The following is a 27259-nucleotide window of genomic DNA, read 5'->3' on the forward strand; positions in this document are numbered from 1 at the left end:
CTATTTTTTTAATTTGAAGAAGCCCATGTATGCCTTATTTCATGAACTCCAGTTTTGAGACATGCAGAAAATACATGTAAATACATATCATGCTGTAGTTGTATGTTAGTAAACTAAGGCTGCAGTCAAAAGCCTTTCGTTTTGGCCTTTCACATTTTAAAAGAATTACAGAAATGAAGTTTTATGTTTACTGTCCAGGAATAAAGGGACAGATATAGTTTAAATGACTTCAGTAAAGTAAAGATTATGCTTTCCTACAGTAGAAATGAGATTGATTTACTGTGTCCTTTCATTACTTTACAAAGATTTAAAAGAGACCACTCTTCTAGAGGCAGGTTCTAAATGCATTTGGTTTAAAGCACTCAATGATGAATGGAAAGGAAAATCAAGGAGTACATGAAATAAAGGTAATCAATCATGTTATATTAGCTAGGAGAAATTCAAAATTAGAAAGGCAGTGCTTTAGTCTGAGAGGGTTCTTTTAAACATTCCCCATAGCCTTTAATATACATGACCCTTTAAGAATAAATATCGTCACCAGGTACATTTTTCAGTTCATGGTGGCTGCTTTATAAAGATTTATCCTTTTAGGTTATGAAAAGTACTGATGTGTAATTTTGAGTGCTTTTTTTTTTCTTAGAAAAGAACTTTAATACAGCCTACATAAATTAGAATTAATGATAAATTTAAAGTTGTTGGGTAATTTTGATTATTTTATAAATAATCTTTCCACAAGATGACACTACAGTGGAGTTTCCAATATGGTCATTTCTAATACATAAGCATACTAGCATTATCAAATTGAGATGAAAAACTTTATAATATTAAAATGAACCCTATACTTCACCTGTAAGAGTAATACATTCATATTGTCAAATCTGAATACTAGAAGTATACACTTTTATATCATTTGCTTGGTACAGAGACAGTTGTTATTAGTAATTATACATCTTTGTGCTCCTTTTCATAATGGTTATTACTGATGACACTGGTTGCTAACTGATCGGGAATACTAGTTTATTTTGACTGGAAGGAAGTTCACCTATCGAAAATATATCTCATTTAAATCTAAAAAAATAAATTCACATAATCATAAAGAATATTTCCAAAAGGTTCATGTAAACCAGTTGATAATCTGCCATCAAAAATAATCCTCCCTAATCAGTCATAATAGTCAGCTCACACCAGCTGATCAATATTTGACTTTAGACATTTTTCTTTATCTCTTAACACAATCTTGAATACTTTTCAAGTCTAGAACTAGTCTGTCTTTGGGATTATTGGCTTACTTATTGCATTTGCTATTGGCATGGGGGAAATCTGAAAATCAGAGCTTCAGTTGGAGCTTCATTCTTCTTGAACTTTTCTATTGGAAGATGGTTTTGGTGGCTTGAAGAACTCATGGGTCCTGCTTTGGCAAACTGAACTCATTAGTTCTGCTGAGAAATGTCTTTTTATGATTTGGAACATTTTCAGAAATGTGGAACACCTCCACACTGACTTAACTTCATAGAAGTTTAGGAAAATGCAGTATATCCTTTTCTCTCTCATACTTTATACTTCATCAACCCATTGTACAGATTCATTATGATAGGCCATGAAGGCACCATGTTTCCCAAATTTTATCTCTCAGAGAATGGGAACTATCAATCATAGTGTTGGATGGTACTTAGAAAATACAGAAATTATTTTATGATCCAGTCTAACAATTTTAGCATAGATGAATAATATGAGGCAACTTACTTGAATTAGCACCAGTTTCTTATCTGGTTAACCTCCTAGTGAGTTGCTAATTTCAGGCCTCTTTCCTTGGCTATTATAGAAATTTTGGTAGTATTAATATAAGAGAATCTAGCTAATTTGATTATCACCATTATATGTGAGTCTAAGGTCATAATAAAAGCCTAAATTCTTACTATTATACATCAATTCAACATATATTTAAAAATCTCTGTAAATTGGAAATAAAAGTTGTCAGTTAAGAAGCTTCTAGTTTGAAATAAAAGGTCACCATTCAAACAGGCCATTGAAGTGCATATTAACCTTTGATGTATATTTCAGATTTTAATTGAATAAATTAGGAATTCACTTTTGCCTTCCCTAAGTGAGACAGTAAAGTCAAGTAAGGTGTAGTTTATAAGAAATCGGCCTTATTTTCATAATCTCAAAATTATAATCTCCTGACTATATATATTACCTATAATAAGAGCTAATGAATCAGTGGCCTGATCACTTCAGGTCCTTGCATTACTTCTCACAATTGCATGGATTTTATTGGTGCTTGGGCTTCAGCATGTTACATCTCTTGCATGACTATATAATTCTATTATTTGAATTTCAATTACTGGGCTAGTTTATATTTAAATTGTTTCAATACTTTTCTTATAATACTTTTCTTTTTAAAATTACAATTTGAAAGTACTTCTCATTACACTGAAAATTTCTGTTACACAAAATGCCCTTTTTAAGAAATTGCCTCTGTAGGATTTTTTAAAACTAAGATATTAGTTTAAATCTTCTTATAATGTTTGTCCTGGCAAATGGCAAAGCCAAAGCTTGGTACTACCACTGGAAGGTAGTCATTTATTAGAAGCAAGAAATTAAAAGGACACAAGTGGACTATCAACAAACTTTTCAATACAGTCAGGAAGCAGGCTATCAACACTTAGGCTGTTCTTATTGTGTCTGTTATCATAATTGACAGCTTGACGTAAAACGCTATCACATGACTTCTGGGTAGGTATGTAAGTGGATAAGAGGTCACTTTTCACGTATGCTAGCTTGAAAGGAAACACATTTAAAGGAAGTTTCAGTCGAAATAATGGCTATGCAAATGTTTAGCTCTTTGGCTAGTTCTTAAATTCAAAAAATCCTTCCATTGTCTGTCTTTTTCATTCACTGGTTTGTTCACTTACCTTTGCTGGGTATCAAAGACTAATATCCAGATAAGCTGTTCTATGTAATGTAAAAGTAAAATTATGTTTTATGTAAACTTAAATTTTAATCAACAAAAACACAAGGGAAAAATTATCTTCTTTTCTGAAAATATTAACTTTAAAAGATCTAAGTTGAGTCAAGGAGGTGAGGGAATTCTGAAGGTTATATTTACAGATATTTTAGCATTCAGTATTCTTGAGCTTCACATACAGGACAGGATAGAAAAGGAACAATGACAAGTAACTGGTGTAGTGGGTGAGAACCAGGGATTAGGAGGAGTCAGAAGGCTTGAGATTTAGTGTTGATGTGGCAGAGCATTTCTAACCTTGGACAAGTCCTTAAACCTTGTTGCCCCGGAGCCTTATCTTGGAAAGGAAAATGAAGAGGTTGAACTATGTGAGCTCTGAAGTCCCCTGAAATCTTAAAATTTAAAAGTTATAGTAACCTCTAATGAAAAAAAACTTTCATTTTCTAATACTTACGATTTATGGTTAATAATGTTTATTCTGCTCATGGACTATGCATACTCATTTAATTCTACCTCTGTTAATTAAATTAAATATCAAGAAGCATGGGTTTCAGAAATTGGCATTAGAGGTTACTTTTAAGATCTGAGGATGATTTAAGTATCTTTTTTGTTGCTGTTGTTGTTTTCCATGTGTTATATGTGAAACATGCAACACAATTTTATTCTGACCGTTTTTCTTATTCATACCATTCCTTCAGAGGTTACATACTATTCATCCAGAGACCATTTAATTTGCTCCATGTAGGTAATTAATAATAGCAATAAAATAAAATTCTCCTAATCCGAAGTATGAATATTGGAGTGTTAATCCTTTTAAGCATCCGTCTTTCCCCGCAAAAAGAACTTTCACCCCTCAAAAATCTGTTTCCTTGAGGGTCTGGAGAAATGAAGAAACACAATAAAACATAAAACATACCTTTCAAGATATTCCCCTGAGGGTCTCTGTAAACTTAAAAAAGAAGTGAGAAGGTAAATTTGCCTGTGTTGATTGTTCGTTCACAGTAATGGTTTATTGGTTCAATTGAAATTTGTTGTCATCATAGGGACTGTTAGTACATCAGCCTGTTTGCTGAGTCTAGCAAAGTATAACATTTTGCTTACCTTCTTTCTTTTGTTCCCAAAGCTAATTGCTGTGCATTTAACAAAAGACCCTGTTAATAACAAAGGAGGACCCCCATTTGAATAAACAAACTCTTATTCTGAAGTCACAAGCAGTATTAATTCTTTATGGCTGCTACTTACATGATTATTTGAGTGTAGTTTAGGAAAAGGATAATGATCCAAATCTTAGGTGTTTCCCCTTTATGTAGCCATTTGAGAGGAACCAGATGGCCCCATCCTTTTTCTTTTTTTCTTTGAAGCAATCTGATTTGAGTTGGGCCAGGAACAAGGTTCTCCTTCCAGAGACCATAGAACTCCACCCTAAGAACATATGCAGTGAAAACATCACCTTCCCTTTTTCCTTAGTTTTTTAAACTGTTTTTAATATATATTTTTTAACTTTACCCCTTTACTGATAGCACTTTGGAGGTTACTCTCACTTTTTTACTTCACCTTTTGTTTGCTTTTGAAATTCTGGGCATTTTCTAGACAATAGAATTTCAGTTGGTACTGCATATAAATTAAAGGATTAAAAAGATTTATGCAAGTGAGCATTTTTGTAAGGATATGCATATGATCATGATCAGTTCTTTTTTAGAGTCTATATTGTTACAAAAATAAGAATTGTTTCCCACCTCCACATAAAAACAGACAACTCTAACAGACTAAATTTCCAAACTGAGTGGCACTTGGTATTTTAAATTTGATTACTGTTGGGAGAAAAAAACAATTTTCTATTTCTTAATGAAAAATGCTTTGAAAAATTTTTGGAGCATTCTTAAAGCTTTGAACTTAGGAAAATTCTATATAAACGAAAGGCACGTATTTATGCGCCGCTTAAAATTGAAGTTTTAAAATTTAAAAAAAGAGAATTTACAGCTGAATTATCTAACACTGATTCTGTCACAGTACAGAAACTAAGGAATCACTGGCCCAAACTCAAGAAAGATTGTCACCTATTATGTTAAACTTATTTAAAGCCTAATGTAAAATTATTTTGTATTAGGAACATTGAATTATTCTAATGCTAAGAATATGTAACATGACCCCAAAAAAACTTAAATACACTAGAGTCTGTTCAAAATTTGCTTGGCCAGGAAAATCTTGGTCAAATAAGATTAGGAAATGATTTTCTTAGGAATTACTATCATGGAAATCTTTGGTGAATAAATTATTTCTATTTTAATGATTTAATTACTTCCCCCACCCATACCATCACCTTTAAAATTTCACTTTATCAGGGAGTTTGTTATTTCAAAGATGCTTTACGACCAAGAAGGTTTATTAATTGAAAAAAACCAACATGAACAGAGAAGCTCTTGCTTAAGTAATCTGGCTTAAGTTATAGCATGTCTCCTCAGAAACTTCAGAAAATGTTGATAATGATACTGTACAATCTAAACAGATAAATAAATGTGTATTATATTTTACATTTTTAACAACTAAAATTAATTCAATACTAATTAATATCCAGCCAATTTCTTTGTGATTAAATTGTTGCTAAATATATGTATTGATTATTTTGCATGTACTTAAGCATATTTTTCTGTTTGGGAGAAATTATTTCTTTTGCATATATCTTAAATAGATGAAAATGAGTAGCTGTAGTCAGGTTTATTCCCTTTTGATACTGCTTTTACAAAAGAGAAGTTCAAAAATTTGTTCATTTTAAATTGTACAGCATATGGTCAAAGATAGCCCACTTGACATTTTTGGGGGTGGTAAAACAAACAAACAAACAAAATATTAGCAACATTAACAACAAAAAACTAATTTACAACACATTTTTCTGAGGAGATGTGGTCCTGCAGTTGACTGTGGGACAATAAGCCAATCAGTGAGTGATATTTAGATTCCCCTGGCTTTGGGAAAGTATATTGTCTTCCTGAAAACTTCTCCAGCCTAAGCTGAGAGCCCCATAGATACTAATCTGAAGTTAATAATTAACAGAATTTATATGTGCTATCCCTAAATATAGATCTCCCTTCTTCTGCATGTGTCATTGATTCAAAACTAGTATTTTCCCTAGCCTGGGCAACATAGCACCATCTTGTCTCTACAATTTTTGTTTTTTAGTTAGCCAGCCATGGTGGTGTGAACCTGTAGTCCCAGCTACTCAGAAGGCTGAGATGGGAGGATCACTTGAGCCCTGGAGGTTGAGGAGGAGTGAACCATGATTGTACCAGTGAACTCCAGTCTGGGCAATAGAGGGAAACTCTGTTTCAAAAAACAAACAAAAATTAAACAAAACCCTTGCATTTTCATTGACTAGAGTAGAATCAGTAAGTGATTAATCAGTAAGGTTATTGTTATACAAAGCCAAGTTTCTTGAACTGTTTTCTGATTGTTTTCATTGTATTTTTTAAACTTAAAAAAAAATTGCCTCATCACACTAAATTTGATTAGACAACCCATTTTGAGAACTTTTAAAAAATCTTGCCATATTGCTTCCCACTAGACTGAACACATTTACTTCTTTGAAATATTTAAAGTGTGTTATCTGATTTAAAACAAAGCAAATATACTTTTTTCCCTTCATGGGAGTATTTTGGTCCATTTTAAGAACATTTATGACCAGGCACTGTGGCTTACACCTTTAATCCCAGCACTTTAGGAGGCTGAGGCCAACAGATCACTCAAGGTCAAGAGTTCAAGACCAGCCTATCCAACATGGCCAAATCCCATCTCTACTAAAAATACAAAAATTAACTGAGTGTGGGGGTGCGCTCTTGTAATCCCAGCTACTTGAGAGGCTGAGGCAGGAGAATTGCTTGAACTCGGGAGGTAGGAAGTTGCAGTGAGCCAAGATGGTGCCACTGCACTCCAGCCTGGGTGATGGAGTGAGACTCTGTCTCAAAAAGAAGAATATATTTTTTCTAACTTACTTACTGATTGATTTCTGACTTCTTTATGACATATATCCTGAGCAGAATCTACATGTCTATCAATCTATTGCTCTATCTATGTACATGCAGGGAATTTTTTCAGTTCTTTAAATCATAAAAGCACTTTTACTTGAAATCCTGAAATATGCATAGAATTAAAACACATGACCTGGAAATTTGAGCTAATATTTTTGGAGCCTCATAGATCTGTAGAAAAATGAGCAAAAACTACCTTTCTAGAACTCCTGAATCACTGTTACTTAGCATATGCATAAGCTCAAGAGTCTAAAAGGAAAATTAAAGATGCTTAATAGCCAATTTTTTAGCTGTAACATTATCAGAAATATTTAAAATAGTTTATCAAAAATTTTAAATTTATGATAATTTATGGTACTTTGGTTCCAGTCATCATCTGGAAATTCTCATTGAAAAGCAGCAAACAAGGTTTAGTGTATTACTGTGAAGAAGTCATCTTTTCAATGTAAGATGCTGTTAATTTACAGTGTGGCTATCTAAAGGTTAAAAACTAGATTTTCTAGTGTGTTTCCCCCCCCAGAACAGATAAGTTTAGTTTCTAAAGAATAAATATAAGCAATATATCTTTTCAATAAATCTGCTAGCACTGTGGGGCAGCTGTTAACCAAGCAGAGCTGGATAGGGTTACTCGAACAATCTCTGAAGGGCAGAGCTGATGATTCGGAGATCTGGGAAGAATTTGTTTCAGCTTGTATTCAGTGCATTCCTCACTTTCTTCAGATGTAGTAAAGTATTTTAAATGCCATTACTCTGAGTTTAAAATAAAACTAGAAACGCTTATCAACTCTTCCTAAACAATGCCAGTTTAAGTAAAACAAAATTAGTAAAAGGTTAAAACTGAAGACCTTGATGCTTCTAAACACAAGTTAGGGTGAATATTTGTAAGATGGGCCTTTCTCCTCTAGACTGCATGTCTTCTATGTTTTGCAAACTGCATGCTTAAAGTTATTGATTATTTTATTCAGTGCAGATTATTTGGTACGATGCATAGAAAAAAATGCGTTTTTATTTTCTTTCTAAAATATATCTCTCTATTGAATATTAACGTTTGCTTTTATTTCAGCTCAATTTGTACTCTAATAATGGCTAATTGTTATGTTCTAAGCACTTGTTTCTCTTGTATGCTTTAATTAATAGAGAAGCATATTGCAATAGCTTTTTCTAAAAAAGAGTTTAGGAATTTTGCTTTTCAGAATAAGATTTTCTTTTGCTTTTTTTTTCTTTAAGTTGCCTCTTGGGAAAGTAAGGTTAATGCCATGTACAGTACTAGTTTGCATGTGTTCATTTAAATACTAAAAACTGTAGAACTGCTCGATCCATATCTGACTGCTAGGTTTCAATTGACAGCTGAGGATTTGTGACTGGACCATGAATCAAAACGGCAGGCATTTATACCCCAGTACCAGTGAGGATACATTGGGAATTACTTGGCAAAGGTAACATTTTAATTATTTCCAACCCTACACTTACACCTAAAAATTACGTGAGCTATAGTGTTTGTTTTTAACTAGCTTTACAGAAAATATATGTTAAAAATTTAGTTGTTTTGGCTCTGCCATTCTTCTTTCCTTGTCCTTCTCTTTTATTTCTTATGTAAATGGGACGTCAAATTAAGTTGGGACTATAGTATGTGCTTACTGATCATTGGAATTTTTAAATGCTATAAAATGTTTTCTATAATTTATAATATTTTTGGTGGGGGAGGGGGTGGAATTTGACATTTAGATTTTAGAACCTTAAAAGTGAAATCACAGCTTTAGGGAAGATTTTTGAGCTAACTGAAGATAAAGCATTGGTTTTCACATTGTAGATTCTTCTTATTTCAACTCTTTCCTCCACTGCTGATTCTAAGCCATTTCACTATTCATTTGTTCCCATGTTGTAGCAGGGGAAAAAAACTAGAAAGAAATTTTAGTTAGTCAATATAACTGTTATTGACAGCATGCATAAATTTTGGAGTGGGAAGATTGTTGGAATCAGTAGCTAAAGAAGGAATTTGTTAAAGTTTTAATTTCTGTTTGTATACTGATGTGATTCATAAAAGATTGACTTTATTTGGTTGGATGAGAAAAGTATTCTAAAACTTCATTTTCAAAACCAGTTCTAATATTGTCCCATGCATTTCCTTTAGAAAATAGTTCAAAGTCAGCTGCCTCTTATATGTTATTTATTTTATTTAAGAACAAGTTGTACCAAATTGACAAATAATTAGATTCATGGTATAATCATAAGTAATCAGAAATAAAAATTGGCAGAAGAGGATGAGGTAATCCCGTAAGGAGTTCACCAAATAGAGTGGACATAATTTTCCAACCCAACTCTGATTGTAATCCTCCTTTGTGGAAAGTGTCTGTAGAAAGGTAGATACTCAGACAGAGTCGTCTGCCCATCTTCATATTGGTTCACACAGAAACTGCTGAAGAGTAGATTTTAAAGAATCAAAATAATTAAATGTCCACTTTAATTCAGATACAAATTAAGGGAATTATTCAGATTATGTTTTTAAAAACAATGACTTTTTATTAATTCACTACCAAATGGAATACAATGTGACATTTCTTCTTGAAGATTTAGGCCGGGTGCAGTGGCTCACACCTGTAATCCTAGCACTTTGGGAGACTGAGGTGGGTGGATCCCCTGAGGTCAGGAGTTCAAGACCAGCCTGGCCATCATGGTGAAACCTCATCTTTATTGAAAAAAAAAAAAAAAGATTGATATAACTTCCACTTTAAAAAGGGATATATTTTTACATATTGTGATTTTTTTTTCAAGAAGATTATATTCATCCTTTTGAAAAAAATACAGTATATGCTTATAAAAAGAAGATAAACTCAATGGAAGCATCTTATCCAAATAGGCTTAATGATTAATAGTCTTAATTAAATTAAATGAAAGTATCTCATTAAAGTATTCTGAATTAATAAACATTTTAAAGTTAATTGAATTTAATAACCAAATATTTGCATATTTTATTTAATAACTCATATATCATGCTCTATCAGTTACCAAAATGGCTCATGTCTGCATACAAGCTTACCATATTTACAAGAATTGCAAACCAGATGACATGTACTCAAATTTATAAATGCACCTATAGCTGTGTGAACTTCCAAATCTGTGGAATATTGATTGACTTACTAAATCTGAAAATAGCATAGCACCTCTAAAACATATTTGTAAATTGTTAGAGGTTTAAAATATAACTTTGCCTAGTTACTAGTAATTTTTTAAATAAAAAATTGATAGCCCATGAAAAAAGAAGGTGAGTGGACAATAAATCTCAGAACACATATATTGGAGGAAATGAATCTGATGATTAAATTCAGTTCTTAGGGCAGTATTGTTGATGTTACAGATCCCCTTCCTGGTGAAAAATTGGTGTGGTTATCAGTTTCAGGTCATAGTAAGTCAGAAAAAAATTCAGAATTTATTTAGGTAAAATTTTTTTTCCTCTCGAAAATAGTAGCTTTTCTTTTGATTAGTAGGTAATGAAATGTAGAATGGTCTTAATGATTCCAAAAGCTCTTTAAAAGGTATCTTGTTTTTTTATTATTATTATTTTTTTATTTTTTAGACAGTCTCACTTCCTCACCCAGGCTGGAGTGCAGTGGCACGATCTTGGCTCACTGCAACCTCCGCTTCCCAGGTTCAAGTGGTTCTTATGCTCAGCCACCACAATAGCTGAGATTACAGGCGTGTGCCACCATGCCCAGCTAACTTTTGTATTTTCAGTAGACACTGGATTTCACCATGTTGGTCAGGCTGGTCTGAAACTCCTGACTTCAAGTGATCTGCATGCCTTGGCCTCCCAAAGTAGTGAGATTACAGACATGAGCCACAGCGCCCAGCCAGTATCTTGGTTTGTTTCTTCTCTTTCTATCATGATTCGGAAAGCACATAATTGATAATGGCAGGCATCACATTTCTACATTCAACAGGTATTATTGATCTTTATAGTAGACTGTGCTAAATGCTGTGGTGATTGAAATGCTCCCAGTTCTTAAAATGTAGGTGTGATGCAGTTCAGAATAAATAAATTCAAATGGCACAGTTTGCTTTGCTTTGTTATAGTTTTCAAAAATGGACACAAATAGAGTTTATATTTGACAATACCATAGGCCTTGTCTGTGGCATGACAGCTTTATTCATCATTTAGTTTGTGACGTGTGGTTGTTTTTAAAACATATTTTTTTAAGAATATTGAAAAAAGAAGTCCTAAATGTCTGTAATTCTAGCACTTTTAAGGCAGATAATAGACATCTAAAATCTTCAGGGTATGGCTATAACTTTAGAGTCATCTAAATAAGTTGAAAATATTTAAGAAATGTAGGTCTATTCATCCAAAGAATTAAATGATTTGCCTTTGTTGCAATGGAATAAAGAAAATATCACAGGTTATTTTTGTTGTGGTAGTTGCCTTTTAACAAAAGGCAATCCCTGGAGACTGTAGTAGAAAAGGACAAAGCAAAACGGGTGTTTTTGGTTTTGCTTTATTTTATTTTGATTGATTGTTGTTTGTTGCCATTACTTTCTTTGTACGAACACTTTTCCATGGTCGCCCTGTTTTCTGCTTTATACTAATTGCCCTGTTGAGGTGTTTCCATGTCAAATGCAGCTCTTTTTGGAACTGAAAATGGCAGTGCCAAGGGAGCTGTGCAAGTATAATCAAAGCTGGAAGGTTTCCTCTATCCTTCCCCAACCCCAAGGCATAAGCATTCCCTTAGGAACCAAAGCTGACTCTTTGGGAAAGTTTTCATAGCCTTATTAGGTTGCAACCCTGAAGGTGTTTTGTTGTTTTAACCTTAGAATTTTGTGAACTCTGTGTGTGTGTGTGTGTGTGTGTGTGTGTGTGTGTGTGAGAGAGAGAGAGAGAGAGAGAGAGAGAGAGAGAATGAGTGAAGGAGTTACTTGCACCTTGAGAAAGTCCATTTTTCTCCCTAAGTGAAAGGTCAGGAACTGCAGTTAACCCAGAGTAAAATACTGGTGAAGGGCTCACTTCTGCTATAGTCAGGATGGGCTCAGATCTTAGGAGGATGATAGGTGATGAATTGCTTAAGCTAGGTACTGTTGGGTTTGTGCTTCGTCCTCATGTGGACAAATTACCTTGTTGCATATGTGAGTTATGTGGGCATAAACATATATAGCAGTTACTCCCTGACTGGCTTGCTTTCTTAAAGCGATAGGCAGAATATAGCTTGTACTATCAGATGTGAAAGATCAATATAATTGAATGAAAGAAAGCCAAAGGACAATCCAAGAATAATATAAACATAAGCTATTTTAAAACGTTAGAGGGAGTGCTTTATGCAAAAGAGAAACTGAATTTATTGTTTCATTCTCTCTTCTCCCCCTTCACCCCTTTCAAGAAAATGCAAAGCCACAAATGAGTGGTTGTATGTGTCTAATGGCTTATATAAACATAGAAGAAGCCTTCAGATGGCTAAAATAAACATGTGCGTGTTACCGAAGGATATGTTTACACAAACCATTTGCTCAGCCTCTGAAATAATGAATAAATGAAGATTTTACTAAAATAATTGGAAGGATTTTTGTGTTTCTGCAGATGCCATAATTGAATGGCACCAAAGAGACTTTTATCAGCTATTTTCCATGTTACATGTGTTAGCAGTTCCTTTCTATGGGTTGAATACTTCATTCTGTAGTTACTTTACACATGTTTTTGTAAGAAATTGTCGTTTATTACTGCAATTCTAGAGAGTTGCTTGATTTCTCAAGAGAAATTTAGCAGCCAGTAAAGGTTATTTGGATCTGGTTGGTCAGGAGAGGGAGGGCAAAAGGAAAAAAGAGTGAAGGGTAGTAACTCTCATTTCATCCATGTGACTTAATTTGCGTGACACTCGCCTCAACCATTTTTCTCACTTTGTCCATAACATTTTCTTTGTAAAATGTATGCTTTTAAAAGAGTGAATATTTAAACAAAAATAATTTTCAATAATGGATTGCAAACCATGTTTGTATTACATACATGTGTTTGTGTGTGTATGCATATATATGTATGTGTATGTGTATATCTCCACATATATATGGCATATGTATAAAGGCAGTATGTATCCTGTCCGTAGGTAATATTAAGAGTTAACTTTTATTTCAACATTACACTTAGACCATCCCTGCAAATTCACTAGGTTAGCATTTCCTGCTCTCAGTTTGTTATCTTGACACATAACTACAGTACAACAGCTGGGTTGTTCCTGGAGTTCCTGGGGGGAGCTTTATTCTCCGAGTGCTGAATTTCCTTTTCAGCTGTCAGCTCTAAAGTGTGTTCAAATCCTCAACTTTTTATACACCATTCTGGGCCCCTAGCACCACTCTGGGACTATGACAGAAATGCTGATACGGTAGATGAATGGAAGAATCTTTAGTTCAAGGTGGAGAATTGTAAAAACCAAAATTGCACATGACCATTGTTTGGTAAAGAGGCTGCTAATTAGTTTTGAATTTGTATTTTCTTTTTAAAGGAATTACTCTATTCTCATCAAAATTATTTGCACCTGTTATGAAATCAAAAATAAAAACATTACTATTCTTAAGAATGATATTAATATGGTTTTCACAGACACACAACATCTGTGATCTGGCTGTTGAATAATATGTTGGGATTTGTTATAGTTTTGCCTAACTTTCTCCATTTATAAAGAAAGAGTTGTACAACGCGACATTTCCTTTTTATCTAGGCAAACTCTTCAGAACACTTCCTAAGAAATTAATTGTATTCCAGCCAGACTTGCATGCTGCCATCCCACAGGAAATGGGTCAGCAATCCATTAAGATGCCATTAGATAATCTAATTTGGAACTTAATCTCTAAATTAACCATGCTCCATACTTGAAGCATACTTGAGAGAAAGAAAAAAAGTTTACGTTTGAATCGATAGGGGAGCCGAAGCGTGAAGAAGGCTGTTTGTTTTTTCTGTAGCTGTGGTCACGTCTCAAGCCGTCTGGTAACCAGGAGAAACCAGACATGATGTAATTCCAGATTGAACTTGAACTTCAGGGACTTAGGATGGGGGAACAATGGACCATAGGAATCAATAATGTCCATTTTCCACATGATTATGTTTGGAGCTTTAAGTTAACCTTTATGGGAGAAGCAGCAGGATCTGCAGTGTGACCAAAATGAGATGATCCTGAGACAAGATGTTAGAGGAAAGAAAACAACTTTTTCCGTGATATTTTCTGAGCAGGACTGCAGATTCCAGCAGGATTAGAAAAGTTCCCGCTCTGCAGTAAACCGGTGGCCTGTTCAGAGCACTCTTTGTTCGCTTAGGTAGGACAAACTTAATCTTACGTTTCCTGTCAGATGATTTTTGGCAGCGCTACTGGGGAGGGAGGAGCGTGATTCTGAAAATTCCCAAATGTAAACCTTGCTGATTAACCCTTTGCAGTGAAAGGAAGTATATTAAACACTTACTTCGGTTGAATATGTTTTCTGTAAAGTGCCATATTTACATATGTATTTTGTCCATAAGAGATCAGTTCCCTCGACAGCCAGTGCACCATTTATTAGCTTACCTTTTTGATTCTCATTTTTGCTAGTGCTGTTAGTAGGGATATGATGACTTTTTTAGTCATATTTTCTTAAATAACAAAGCCTATGAATGAATAAATATAATAATAAACATAATACATCATAAAAGAAATGGCAAAGTCTTATTTAAGGTCAAGGCATTGAAGAACATGAATTTTGACTATTCAGAAATTGCAGAAAGTTACAGTTCTTCTGTCTTGTTCACTTTGTTTCACACACAAGAAGATCTTTTGCCCATGTAAGATTGTTTGCCCATGTGAACAGAGTAGCAAGCATAATATTAAAATGTGTTCAGTTCTTTAATCATTTGTAATTTTATGCTTCAGCATTCTGATACAAATAAGTTTCATCCTTTAGAGGTAAAATTGTGCAAATAATGCTGATTTTTACTTTTAAATGAAAATCGTTTGTAAAATAATATCTTTTTGCTTTGTATAAAACTTACATTTCTATTTAATTTAGTATGCCTTGGGTGATTTTCTCTAGTGAAAGGCACTATTTTGAAGCACCATTTTTGTAGAGAATTTTGTCTGCTGTTAAAGCATCACATATGCAAATAAGAGGAGCAGTAGCACTTATAACAATAGCATTGAAAAGGAGCCGGGGTAGAGAGGGATATAGACAGAAAGAGGCTGGAAATCAACATGTGGGCTTCTCCACTGTGCTGTGGTCTGTGGGAGGAGATAAAATAATTACTTTGAGCCTGATAATTCTATATTTTTTAATTGACTAAAACCTTCCATAGCTATATAAGTTCTTATATATGTATGCATGTGTGTACTGTAATGTATGTATAATTAGTCATCTTCAGAATAATTTTTCATGTTTCATTTTCAGTTCTAAACTTTGAAAAAGATCAAACACAATTTTTTAAAAAGTCCTTAATTTGGCCTATTGAGGAAGAGCTTTTTTCTTATTTATGTTTAAACTGAACATTTTAAGGAAGTTTTTATTACTTTTGAGTGTAGATTGCCATATTGAAGTCTTCAAGGATTATGTAAGAGCTCTCTACCATAAGAGTACAGTAATTGTAAGGAGCACATTTGATAGTGGCAGTGCTCCCATATGGAGTGGCTTTTTCTGTCCTATGCTCTTTATTAGATAAAATATTTCACTGGTAGATGCTATTATTTTACTTAGAAAATGCTAGCACTCATGCATGGTAAAGTTAACATTCAATCCACCGTGCCCTAATAACAAAACACATCTGAAACAATTGAATATAAATTAATGAGGTTTGATGGTCTACCATTTTGATATGCTATTTTCAAAACTGTTGGTCCCGAAGGAGTAGCAATAAAGAAGGCCATTTACCTACTTAGTTAAGAAACAAATACGTTTCTCTTTCATTACTATGAAGTCCTATTGCTTGCAGTTAGAATAATTCCATGAGCCACCTGCAGTTTATGATATTTGGTGTTTCCCAGAGAGGCCACAAGAGTACTTTACAGTTCAGGTAAGAGCTAGCCAGGGAGCTTTCTGATACAGATTATTACAAATAGTAATAATCATTAGGAATCATCTTGCATGCAAATAGGATCATTCAGATGGCAATAATGATCCCTAAAAATGGGAAAAATAAATCTAAGAAACCCAAGACCGGTATAAAGCACTTTGTATATTTCACTTCCAGTCTAGCCTCATCAGAAGTGAAATTCAACAAGCAAATTATTGACATACAGCCACATCTGCACACACATAAAACAAAGGTAAATACTGCATTCAGCTGAAAAGCAGCTGGAATTGGAGAAATAAAACACAGTTATTTGTATTGAATTTGAGGCTCAAGAGTTATACTTCCATGGGAATTTCACTGAGCCTAAGTGATATGAACCTTAATTCGCAGAGTCTCTTGTATAATTCAATGGTAATATAACTTCTAGCCCAGTGAAAAAAGTAAACTATGTTTCAGACGAAGGGGAGATGAGAAAAGTATAGTGGGTAGAAATACAGATGCTAGAATGACATTGCTCGATTCAAATCCTACCTTCTGCAATTTAATAGTAATATGAGTTGGGCAAGACACTTCCTAGCTTCAGTTTCCTGTAAAATCAGGATAATAATGATCCTTTCTCATAGGTTTGCTATGAGGATTAAAAGTTTTAAGGTAGGTCAAGCATGTAGAATAATACCTGGCAAATAATACACATTACATAAATGCTGGCAAATCAAATACTGTTTTCTTTGTTCTAATACATAAATAGATTCAACTTGAGTATTTATTCCTTCTACTGATCTGAGTGAGCATTTTTTCACAAGACATAATCTGCAGCTTTGTGTTATGTTGAAGTAAGCAACCAGTCCAAATGCACCCATGTACAATCCAGGACAGCATAGTTTTTCAGACAGGTTTTTAGCTATTAATAAGGAAAATTGTTTATTGTGCATTTTACAAAAAATGCTAATAATTGTTTGATATTTTGCCAATGAATTAGTGTTTAGCCAAGGAAATAAAAAAACTTTCCATCTTGGGGATATCTGAAACTGTTGCAAAGGAATTAAAGGCAAATCCTTCTTTTAAATTAAAATACTTATTTTATTTATTCCCCATGCTTTCTGGGCCATTGCTCATTTTTATTTTATCTATAAGTAATGTAGCTACTGGTACAGTTGAGGTATGCATGAATATGTACAACTCTTTGTGCTTTATTTTTAAAATCCTTTTTAAGCTTCTTGAAAGAGTACTTACTATCTTTGAAATAAATATGGTATTTTCTCATGATTAAACCAGTATGTAAATTCTAAATGGACAATATTATTATTCCCTTGAAAAATATTAGCATACTGGATACTTAGACATTTCTAAACTGTTTAACAAAGTGTTACCCATTATCAAATACACACACACACTAGTAATAAAAGATCTTTGCCATTCTTAAAATAGCTCTTATTGTTTTAATCACCTACAACTAATAGGTGAAGTAAAGTCTTTGACTTTGTTTGGTTTCTGGCTCAACATAATGACTTCATACATGTTTATGTGGCACCCTATGGTTCATAGGTGTTAGTAAGCTAAAAGGTAAGGGCCCAATTCTTTTTGGCCTGGAAGACACACTCACGTAATGCTTAATTTTACATGGGGAGAAATGCCAGATATAGGTGACAGAGGGATGGAGGCAGCAAACCACATTGTCATGTATGTACCCTATGCAACAGTCCTGCATGATCTGCACATGTACCCCAGAACCTAAAGTACAATAAAATATATATATATAACAACAACAACAACAACAACAAAATCATAGCCATAAAATGTTGGTATGGCTGCCCAATGCAATTTCTCCCTTTCTTTCATTGAAAGGTATAGTGCCTATTTACTCTTTATAGATGCAAAGATGAACTATTTTACCCAGTTTATCCGGGATAAGACTTATACGAATAGTGCATCTTTTTAAAAGGAAGAAGTGGATATCTTCCTCTCCCTTAATCCTCACGCTGTCACCCTAGTAGAACTTCAACTAGATTTGTTTCAGAGGAGATGAATACGTAGAATTTCATATGGCTTGGCCACCTAGACCAGCTACATATTCTGTGCACTAGTCTCTTCTGCAACATTAGCTAGGTTATAATCCAGCTTGTGCGGGGCATGGAAAGTTCATTGTCTCCTGAAGCCAATTAATTTTGCCTTCAGACCACTCTGTTCAAAAGTACTTTCTATATTAGGCCATCTGACTTTCTGTGGAGGCAATATAATATAGTGAAATGGCCAGGGAAATCAGACAGGTCTGATTCATAACTGAGGGCTAAGTGGATGACTTTGGGCAAGGAACTTAACTTGCCTCAGTTTCCTCATATGTGAAACAGAGATAATGATGGCCATCCCGTGAGTTCATTGAGAAAATTAAGTGACGTAGCATTTGTAAAACATCAAAGATGGTTTTAGTAAGTCCTTGTAGTAAGTCTTCAGCATGGCTGTCATATGGAAGTTTTGCCTTTGAGCTATTCCTTTAACCTGAATCATGCTTAAGACGTCTATATTTCTTTCCACCTCAACTGTTATATCTTCCCGGTCTACCTTTAGTGGTTCTTCAGTAACATAATTTGGTGAGTTTCTTCAACAAATAAATGCCATAAAGTTAGGTTTTCTTGCAGAGTGCTACCTAGGAGAAATACAATACTTAAGAGGTAATCTTACCAATACAAAATGAAGCAGGACCATCACCACAGATGCATCTTAAGGTCAGAATAATTTGTTTGCTTCTTTTCTTTTTTGGGGAGCCATGTCATACCTTTGGTCAAAATAGCATGAAAATAGTATCCATGATATCGAACATTTTATTTTTGTAATTTTGATTTAGCTCTCATATATTTATTTTATAATGAACGATCTCATTATATACATAGTAATAGTCATTAGGATGAGTTGTACTTTGTGTTAAGGTACTATCAAATTCTTTTGTGTTTTTTTGGCTTGATTTTTTTGCAAAGTAATTATATATTTTCTTTTTTGAATGGTTATGTCTAGTTTATATTTTCTAAAGATGTGCTTTCAGCTATGCCGATCTTCTGCCTAAATGAATGTGATTTGGCAATGAAAATTTTGATAAAAACAAAGTAAATGCACACTTGAAGATATATTGCTGAAGTAGCTTAATTTGAGCTTGAATATTTTAAAATCCTTTCAATTATATTCTCATGTCTCTTGATGGAATGCAGATAGTTGGACTGAACATAAGATTATCCATATAGACATTCCCACTATGAATTAAAACTATTAAGCATTTGACATATAACTAATTTGTTTATGTGTGTTTATTTTATCCATACATGTGATTATTGGCATTGATTTTTATATAGAGAAAGAGTTAGATGTATAAAAAACACTATGACATTTTTTACCTCAATAAGTATGCAATTTTAGACATTGTATTTTGGAAATTAAATAATCTAGATTACTTTGATTAAATATTTATTTACATTGTTATCACAGTCGTTGAATTAGTTTTACCAAGTCTTTTTTCTCCAACAGGACTACCAAAAAAGCTCTAAAAAATGTCTGTGCCTTATAGTTCTGAACTTAACCTACAAATTGGCAATAAGAGACTTGTAAAACTCATATATGGGGTCTGTGTAGTGTTAATGTTTGAGATTTATTTCCCCCAAAAGGTTCATAAACAGTATGGACAAATATATTGCACTCTGCAATTTTGATATGATCATAATGTAGGATGGGCAGTTTGACAGGTTTAAATAAACATTTAAATTAAATTTGTTAGGCATTCTGCAGCAAGAGTCCTGTTACTGACTAGCATCAATTTATTTTTACTGAACATTTTCCAAAGAATAATGACATATGTCTCTTCCAAAGAACTGAGTAAGAAAGCTATTGCAAAATAACCCTGAATTATTGTCTTTTCTGCCATTAGTTGGTAGACTTGTCCACTTAAGGAGCCACATCTATTTTCAATCATTAAAATATACTTTATATCCCTAAAGCATGCAATCTCCAAATGACTTTCTTGAGCTCACATAATTTGGGACTCTTGTTAATTCTGCAAAGCAATTTGCTGCTTGTTGACATCAGTTTTTACTGTCAAGGATTATCTATTTTACCTAGTCTTTTGCTTTTGGTTCATGCTTCTTACTTCAGGTTAAAAATAATGTATACCCATTTTTGTAATTTATTTTATTTGTTAAGAAATATCATCAGCTATGCTCAGACTCTATAAAGATAGATATGACCAGGTCATTTTCTCTATGAAGTTCACCTTTCAGTCAGTAAGATAATCACAGATAGAGCTATTTATGAAGTAATAAATGCTGTAACAGGACTATGTACAGAGTGCAGTGGAAACACAGTTGAGGGTAAAATAAGTTTCATGGTTCATTATGTAACATTGTTTTCAATCAGTGTTGCAAAGCACAAAAATAATTGTTGAAGACGTGTGTGGGAAGAAAAATATGTGAAAACAGTTAAGCTGCTTAGTAAAAGTTTTAATAACAAATATTCTTAAGAGTTATGCTTTTTCATCAGATTATGAGGGCATATCTTTTTAGTTTGAATGTGATTATTCCTGCATAATCAATTTTTGTTAGTGCTAAATATCTCTCATTTTAAATTCAGAGATGCCTGTTTTCTTTTTATAGGGGACCAAATCACAACATATTCATGAGTACATGTAATCTTGGGTGACACCTTTTAAAAATATATAGCTGGATGTGATTTGAAACAATTAATTGATCTGTCTATGTATTGAGCATCTATGATGTGCTAGGTACTTTACTAGAGATGGATTTTGCTGTCATGGGACTTGTAGTCTAATTATAAAATCCCTTGAGCATAAAAGGTTGTTGTGATATCTTTTGAAATGTTTACTCAGAAATATGTATGTAGATGTGTAGCAACAAGCAACATTTTGTATAGAGGTATCACCAGAGTAAAAACAGTATGTATCTAGTTTTTTTAAAAAATTCAGAATTGTTCCTTTAGGTTGATATTCCATAAAGGTTTTTGTACCTTTGGAATTCAAATATGAACAAATGAGAATATCTAGATTGATAGCTACAACAATAGTGTCCATCTCACTTTATGGTTTCAAAAGTAAAGCAAAGGATACTCAATGAAATTTAAAACATCGAAAGTATGTCTCCATGCTAGGCCATGACTAATATGAGTATGGAATTGTCAGTTTGATGTTTTCTTGGTTCATGATTATTTATGCAGCTGTTACTTAACTGACATTCATTTGGAGTTGAGTTTTGGAACAAGCAATACATTAGATTAAGTGTACCCAAATGTGTCCTGTAGAGTTGTTTTATAATGTGTATATCTGATGTTTTTTATCCTCCATATGATACTTCTTAAAGACAGATTATGCCAGTAGCAATTAGAGAATTGTTTTCCAGCCTTTTTTCTTTTTAATAGCCTGCAGTTCAGCATAGGCGAAAGTTGAACTGATGAGAGGAGGGCAGGAAATCTTATCATTTACTGCCTCCAACTCCCCCCGCCCAACTATCCTTCTAAACTCCCCACGTGCAGGAAGCTCAAATGTGGTATCATTACTGATGGGGAGGAGCTGGGGATGCTCAGGCTTCTGTTGCAAGCCAGTGTAAGAAAACATGAATTGGAAGGAAAGGCTCTGGTTCTCTCTAAAAGTAAGTTAAAGAGGGTTAGGATAAGAAAACTGCTAGAGAGCTATAGAACTAATCAGCACGAGCAGAGACCCTTGTGGCCTCCTGTAAATTTTTTCCCTCACAATGTGTGTTCTGTAGAGAACAAAAAACCTGTGTTCCATTTTGGTTCTATGATTCTCATGTGTTCAGTCTTTACTAAAAAAACTCTGATTAAGATATGTTTGATAATTGGGCATTTCAAATTGCATATTATGCATGGGCCTACCTTAAACATGTAGTTTTTTCTTTTCCCTGTTGTAAGGAGAAAAGAAATATCTTTCACTGTACTTTTCAATTTTATTCAACCCAATAGGCAGGTAAGAAATTGAAACCCATCTGACCACTGAATTGCTTGTGAATTAAAGGTAAAACAAGATTAGAATATAACTGGCAAACTATATTGGTACCAACAGATTGCTGCTTTTCTTTTTCTTTATTTTTTACTGTACAAAAAAGAATCATATTGCATTTATATTGAAGAATATAAAATATTTTATAAAGAATATCCTCTATCAATTAGAATTCAGTAATTGTTTATATATCTTACCCTGGATTTTTCTGCCTCACTTTAGTCTTAATTTTCATTAAAAATATAGACTATAGAGTGTAGATAGGTGTAAAACATAAAATTTGGCACATTTATCTCATATTAGACTGTAATTTTGAAAATAGTGATAGTAATAATTTGATGCATCTGGAATTTATGTTTCTCGTATTGTTGTAGATTTTAACATTGTGTTTTTTTCTTTTTTTTTCTTCCTTCCCTACTGCCCCTCTCCTCTCAACAGTCCTGGTACCTGGGCTAGCTTGGTTCCTTTCCAAGTGTCAAATAGGACACCCATCTTACCGGCAAATGTCCAAAATTACGGTTTGAACATAATTGGAGAACCTTTCCTTCAAGCAGAAACGAGCAACTGAGGGAAAAAGAAACACAACAATAGTTTAAGAAATTTTTTTTTTTTTAAAAAAAGGAAAAGAGGAAGACTGGACAAAACAAAACAAAGGGAGAAAGGAAAGAAACTGAAGAAAGAAGATAATAGACCAGCAATTGCAGCACTTACAATCACTAATTCCCTTAAGGTTGAAACTGTAATGACATAAAAAGGGTCGATGATATTTCACTGATGGTAGATCGAAGCCCCTGCAACGTAGCCTTTGTTACATGAAGTCCGCTGGGAAATAGATGTTCTGTCTCTATGACAATATATTTTAACTGACTTTCTAGATGCCTTAATATTTGCATGATAAGCTAGTTTTATTGGTTTAGTATTCTTGTTGTTTACGCATGGAATCACTATTCCTGGTTATCTCACCAACGAAGGCTAGGAGGCGGCGTCAGAGGTGCTGGGTGACAGAGCCATGAGCCAGCCATTTTATAAGCACTCTGATTTCTGAAAGTTAAAAAAATATATAAAATCTCTGTAGCCTTTAGTTATCAGTACAGATTTATTAAATTTTGGCCCTTAACCCAGCCTTTTCCAGTGTGTAACCCAGTTTGAAATCTTAAAAAAACAAAAAATGAAAAAAAAAGGAAAAAAAGAAAAAAGGAAAAAAACAGTTTGAACACAAAGGCTCTATGGAAGAAATGCCTCTATGTAGGTGAAGTGTTATCTCTGCATGCAACAGTAAAAAATTAATATAATATTTTCCCCACAAAAGAAACACTTAACAGAGGCAAGTGCAATTTATAAATTTATATCTAAAGGGGAACCATGATTATAAGTCCTTCAGCCCTTGGACTCTAAATTGAGGGGATTAAAAAGAATTTAAAATAATTTTGAACGAATTTATTTTCCCCTCAGTTTTTGAGGGCATTAAAAAGGCATTAAATCAAGACAAATCATGTGCTTGAGAAAAATAAAATTAATGAAAACACAGCACTTATGTTGGTTTAGCTGCAGCCTCCTTGGAGGTAGAATTTATTTATTTAAAATTACTGGTTGCATCAAGAACCCATAGGGTGTATAAAAGGTTCTATAAAATCTGCATTCTAGAGACAAAGAGGCAGGCAAATCCATGTCACAAGGGGAAAGCTTACAGTTTACAAACTGGGAACGCCAGGGTGTAGGATATAAGAAAACGCACTCTTGAGAAAACAAACGTAATCAGGGTGCTGAAAACTTGCATGGTGCTTTCAGACATTAGCCTTGTTCAACAAATTTCTTGTATTGACAGATCCATAGTGTGCATGGGCAGACACATTTTGCCTCTATGTCTCTTAAAATTTTAATTAAAAATACTCTTTCCAGTAATCCTAATTTGCACGAAGATATAATGTCCACATTACGTGCCTTGCCTTGAAATCTAAAAAACAAAAAACACAAAAAAACAAAAAAAAAAACAACAAAGTGACATCACTACACTTGTTTTGCTGCATTTATTATCATTTTAAATCTTTACCATTTTTATGACAAAATATTTTGTACTCCAGACGAAGAAAAATGTGTGACATCATGGATTTTTTAGACAGTTATACCTTTATCTCACATTTATAAAGCATATCATGGCTGTGTATAGTTGCCGCTTAAAAATTGTAATCGACCAGCAATATTTTCAGTATTTTGGTGTTTTTTTCTATTAACCTTTCATGTTTTTCATCTTCCAATTAATATTTGGGGGGGAGGGGTTTCAAATTTATACGAATTATGCAATACCAAGTTTTGCCTATGTAGGTAGTGCTTTTAGCTGTATTGGTTATTATAGGTAAGTACACAGATTTAAAAAAATAATGTATGCTTTTTTGTTTGTTTGTTTGTTTTAATTGACCAAAGTGGGTACTGCTATTTTTGCAGTGTGATGAGGTCCTTTTGTGTACTGAGAGATGGACAGGGGATTTTTTTTTAATATACATATATATATATTCTGGGGTGGGTGGGAGGATTTTTAACACTTTACAGTGTAGCTGTGAAGCAGTGCACCCTGAGATGGGCCTGGGCTGCAAAGCGACTGTTCTGCCTACTGTGACAAACTTCAACTTACACAGATTCCCCTTTCTAACTTCCCACCTGGGGTGCAAGCTGAACTCATTACTGGTTTTCATAACAACACAATAGTAAGAACAAGCAAACACCACAAATTCTCCTGGAGGCAGACTTGGCTTAAAAAGGCAGACTTGGCTTGGTGATAGTTTTTCTTGAAAGTTCCAGATCCACAGTGGAGAGTGAGCCTGTCTCATATTTGGCAAAAATATTTGTTGAAATGTCCACATAGGGGATGCTGGATGTTTAACGCTTTTGGGGGTTTAACACACGAATATTCTTTCTCCTAGAAAACACGTTAGACCTGTTGGAGGGAGTCTCCCATGTTCCTTCTCCGCCACTTTTTGTCCCCATTCCTTCATTTCATTAATGATAGGATATGATTTATCTGTGACTTACTACTTCAAATGGATGGCAGTGCACTTGGATTTTTTTTTTTTTTAATATCCAGAAGATGGAACAGAGGGTTGCTATTGTTGAATGTATTTGGACTGATAGATTAAAATCAAGGTTCAATTTTTAAGGAACAAAAAAGTAAATCCTGTTTTCATTTTACCTGCCCTTTTAAAACTGAGAACCAGAACAGAAGGGAAATATAGAATTTTAAGCAATTAATCTTCCTGTGGATTAATTAAACCCATTAGATGCTGATGGGCTTTTTTTAAGGAATGGTACCTTAACTATATATTTAATTTCATTTCCCCTGAGGGCTAGAGGCTGAATGGAGGCTGGTTTTATTTTGCCCTTCCCTCACCCCTCAGTCCCACTGAGTGTATTCATTACTAGAAGGAAAATCTTTCAGAATTAGCGACACATGGTAGCCTGTCTTAAGGAGTCCCCTGGCCCCCTTCCCCTAGGCCATGGCCTAATAAAGTAAACTGTCCATTGTTCTCACAGCATATCATTTAATAATGAATACTTTAGAACAATGCTTATGGGCTGGAGAGTTGTATTTGATTAGCCCATTCAGTTTGATAGCCCAAATACTGAACAGCACAGCGGGATCCTAGCAGTGCAAGTTCAAAAGTAAGTCCAGTCATTTCCATGATACTTGCCTTGGTAGCAAACAGATCATCTCAGCCAAGCTCTTCATGTATCTTTGACCTATTAGGTGAACAAATGAACCTCACAGGACACACAGTATTTTTTAAAGGCAGACTCACTCTCTTTTTTGCCAGTGAATGAGCAGTTCTAGCAAACCAAGTTACACACTGTGGGTATTCCTGCCTGCCTCTTGAATACAAAGGCCTAGTTCAAGTGTTGCTTTTTTATTTCTAATCCATTTTTTTTCTTCTTTCCTTTTTGAGATAAAACTATTAAAAGTACTACTATATATATAAAATCTCAAATCAACTTTTCGGCCTCCTCCTCGTGTACCAGGAAGTATATTCTGACGAAGGGCCCCACTTTTGCAGGTCTTGCACGCCCCTCCCTTACCCAGAACTGCAGAGCTTCAGGATGGTGAAGGTTACCCAAGGGCAGGGGCATGAGTAGGGGGTGGTGTCTCCAACCACCAGTTCCGTGGCACTGTCCAGCCTCTGTGCTGCTCTGCCACCCAGCACTCCCAGTGCCTCTGAAGCATGTTTCCCCTGGAGTGACGTGAGCATTTGAGGCTTGTCTAAGGAAAAAAATAAAAGGCAGTGAAGGAGACTGTACATAAAGACATGGCAAAAATCTTAATTATAGCAATATAGTTATCGGGTAATGTTCGGGTGGGCAGCTCCATTAAAAAAAATATGTGAATGAATCTGTGAAGCTGCAAGTAGTGAGAAGAGCGAAAGGTCTTCTTAATGAACCGCCTACCTTGTAGACAGTAATTTGTACACTGTATAGTTTTGTTAAGAATTTTTTTTTAAATTAAAATTCCCATGTTTGTAAAGCTAACTTTTTAACAATTATAATGGAACTATATGTTGTTTCCATTTTTAAAGTAAACAAGAATATTCCTTGTTTGGAGGCTGGACTTGAGTTAAAACTCTCCAGTCTCTTAAGTTATGTATTAAAAAAAAAATCTGTCCATGTTAGGAGTTATTTCACAGATTCCTGTGCTTGAAAAGCATAGGATACTAATCCTTTAAAAAAGTGTAAATGGAGAAAAGTTATATTTTATGAAGGTTATTTTGTTGTATTTAGTATTGGAAAAGTTGGTTTTCAGAGCATTTCAGAATGTCGAAGCACCACTGTCTTTCTATTAGTATATACGGCCTTTAGCAAAAGTTTTTGTGATTGTTACGTGATGGTATTTAAAGTTAAGTTTCACAGAGCATTCAGGATAGGCAGAAAACTAAAACAGTGCTATGTCTCACATAACGTGTCCTCAGGGAGCAGAATCTTGGATTTGTGACTTGTAGCTTCATAAGGACTCAACGAAAGAGATTGCACAGGGACATCTTCGGCAGTGTGACAGCAGGACATGTTCTTTCCCTAGATTCAAATTCTATGTACTGTGTGAAACGATGAAGGCTGCAGAAAGTTATCCCATATTCAGTGTACAGTATTCACTTTTAATGAAACAACTCTACAATATTGCTGGCAGATAGGCCCCAAGCATGACATTCAATATAGTTTACACGTTCCTGTCAAGGTCTTTTGTTAACATTAACCAGCTGCATGCTTTCTGGACTTTAAGAAAT

General features: G+C 34.1%; 1 protein-coding gene across 14 annotated transcripts in view; it reads left to right on the top strand.

Moving 5' to 3' along the window:
• The window catches only part of NFIB (nuclear factor I B), a 236631-nt gene that overhangs the window by 207703 nt on the left and 1669 nt on the right, over positions 1-27259 (top strand). For 9 of the 14 annotated variants that reach the window (XM_012453511.2, XM_012453514.2, XM_012453509.2 and 6 more), the window contains 2 exons: positions 8335-8423; positions 22437-27259. The exon at positions 22437-27259 is cut by the window's right edge and continues 1669 nt beyond it. In XM_012453511.2, the coding sequence (XP_012308934.1) occupies positions 8335-8423; positions 22437-22566 (219 nt within the window). In that variant the 3' untranslated portion in view covers positions 22567-27259. The remainder of the gene's footprint in view (positions 1-8334; positions 8424-22436) is intronic. The other 5 variants (XM_012453513.2, XM_064381539.1, XM_012453512.2 and 2 more) reach the window with 1 other exon arrangement.

Source organism: Aotus nancymaae, unplaced genomic scaffold (assembly GCF_030222135.1).
Source record: "Aotus nancymaae isolate 86718 unplaced genomic scaffold, 86718_ANA_hifiasm-v0.15.2.pri h1tg000003l, whole genome shotgun sequence".
NCBI classification, from domain to species: domain Eukaryota; kingdom Metazoa; phylum Chordata; class Mammalia; order Primates; family Aotidae; genus Aotus; species Aotus nancymaae.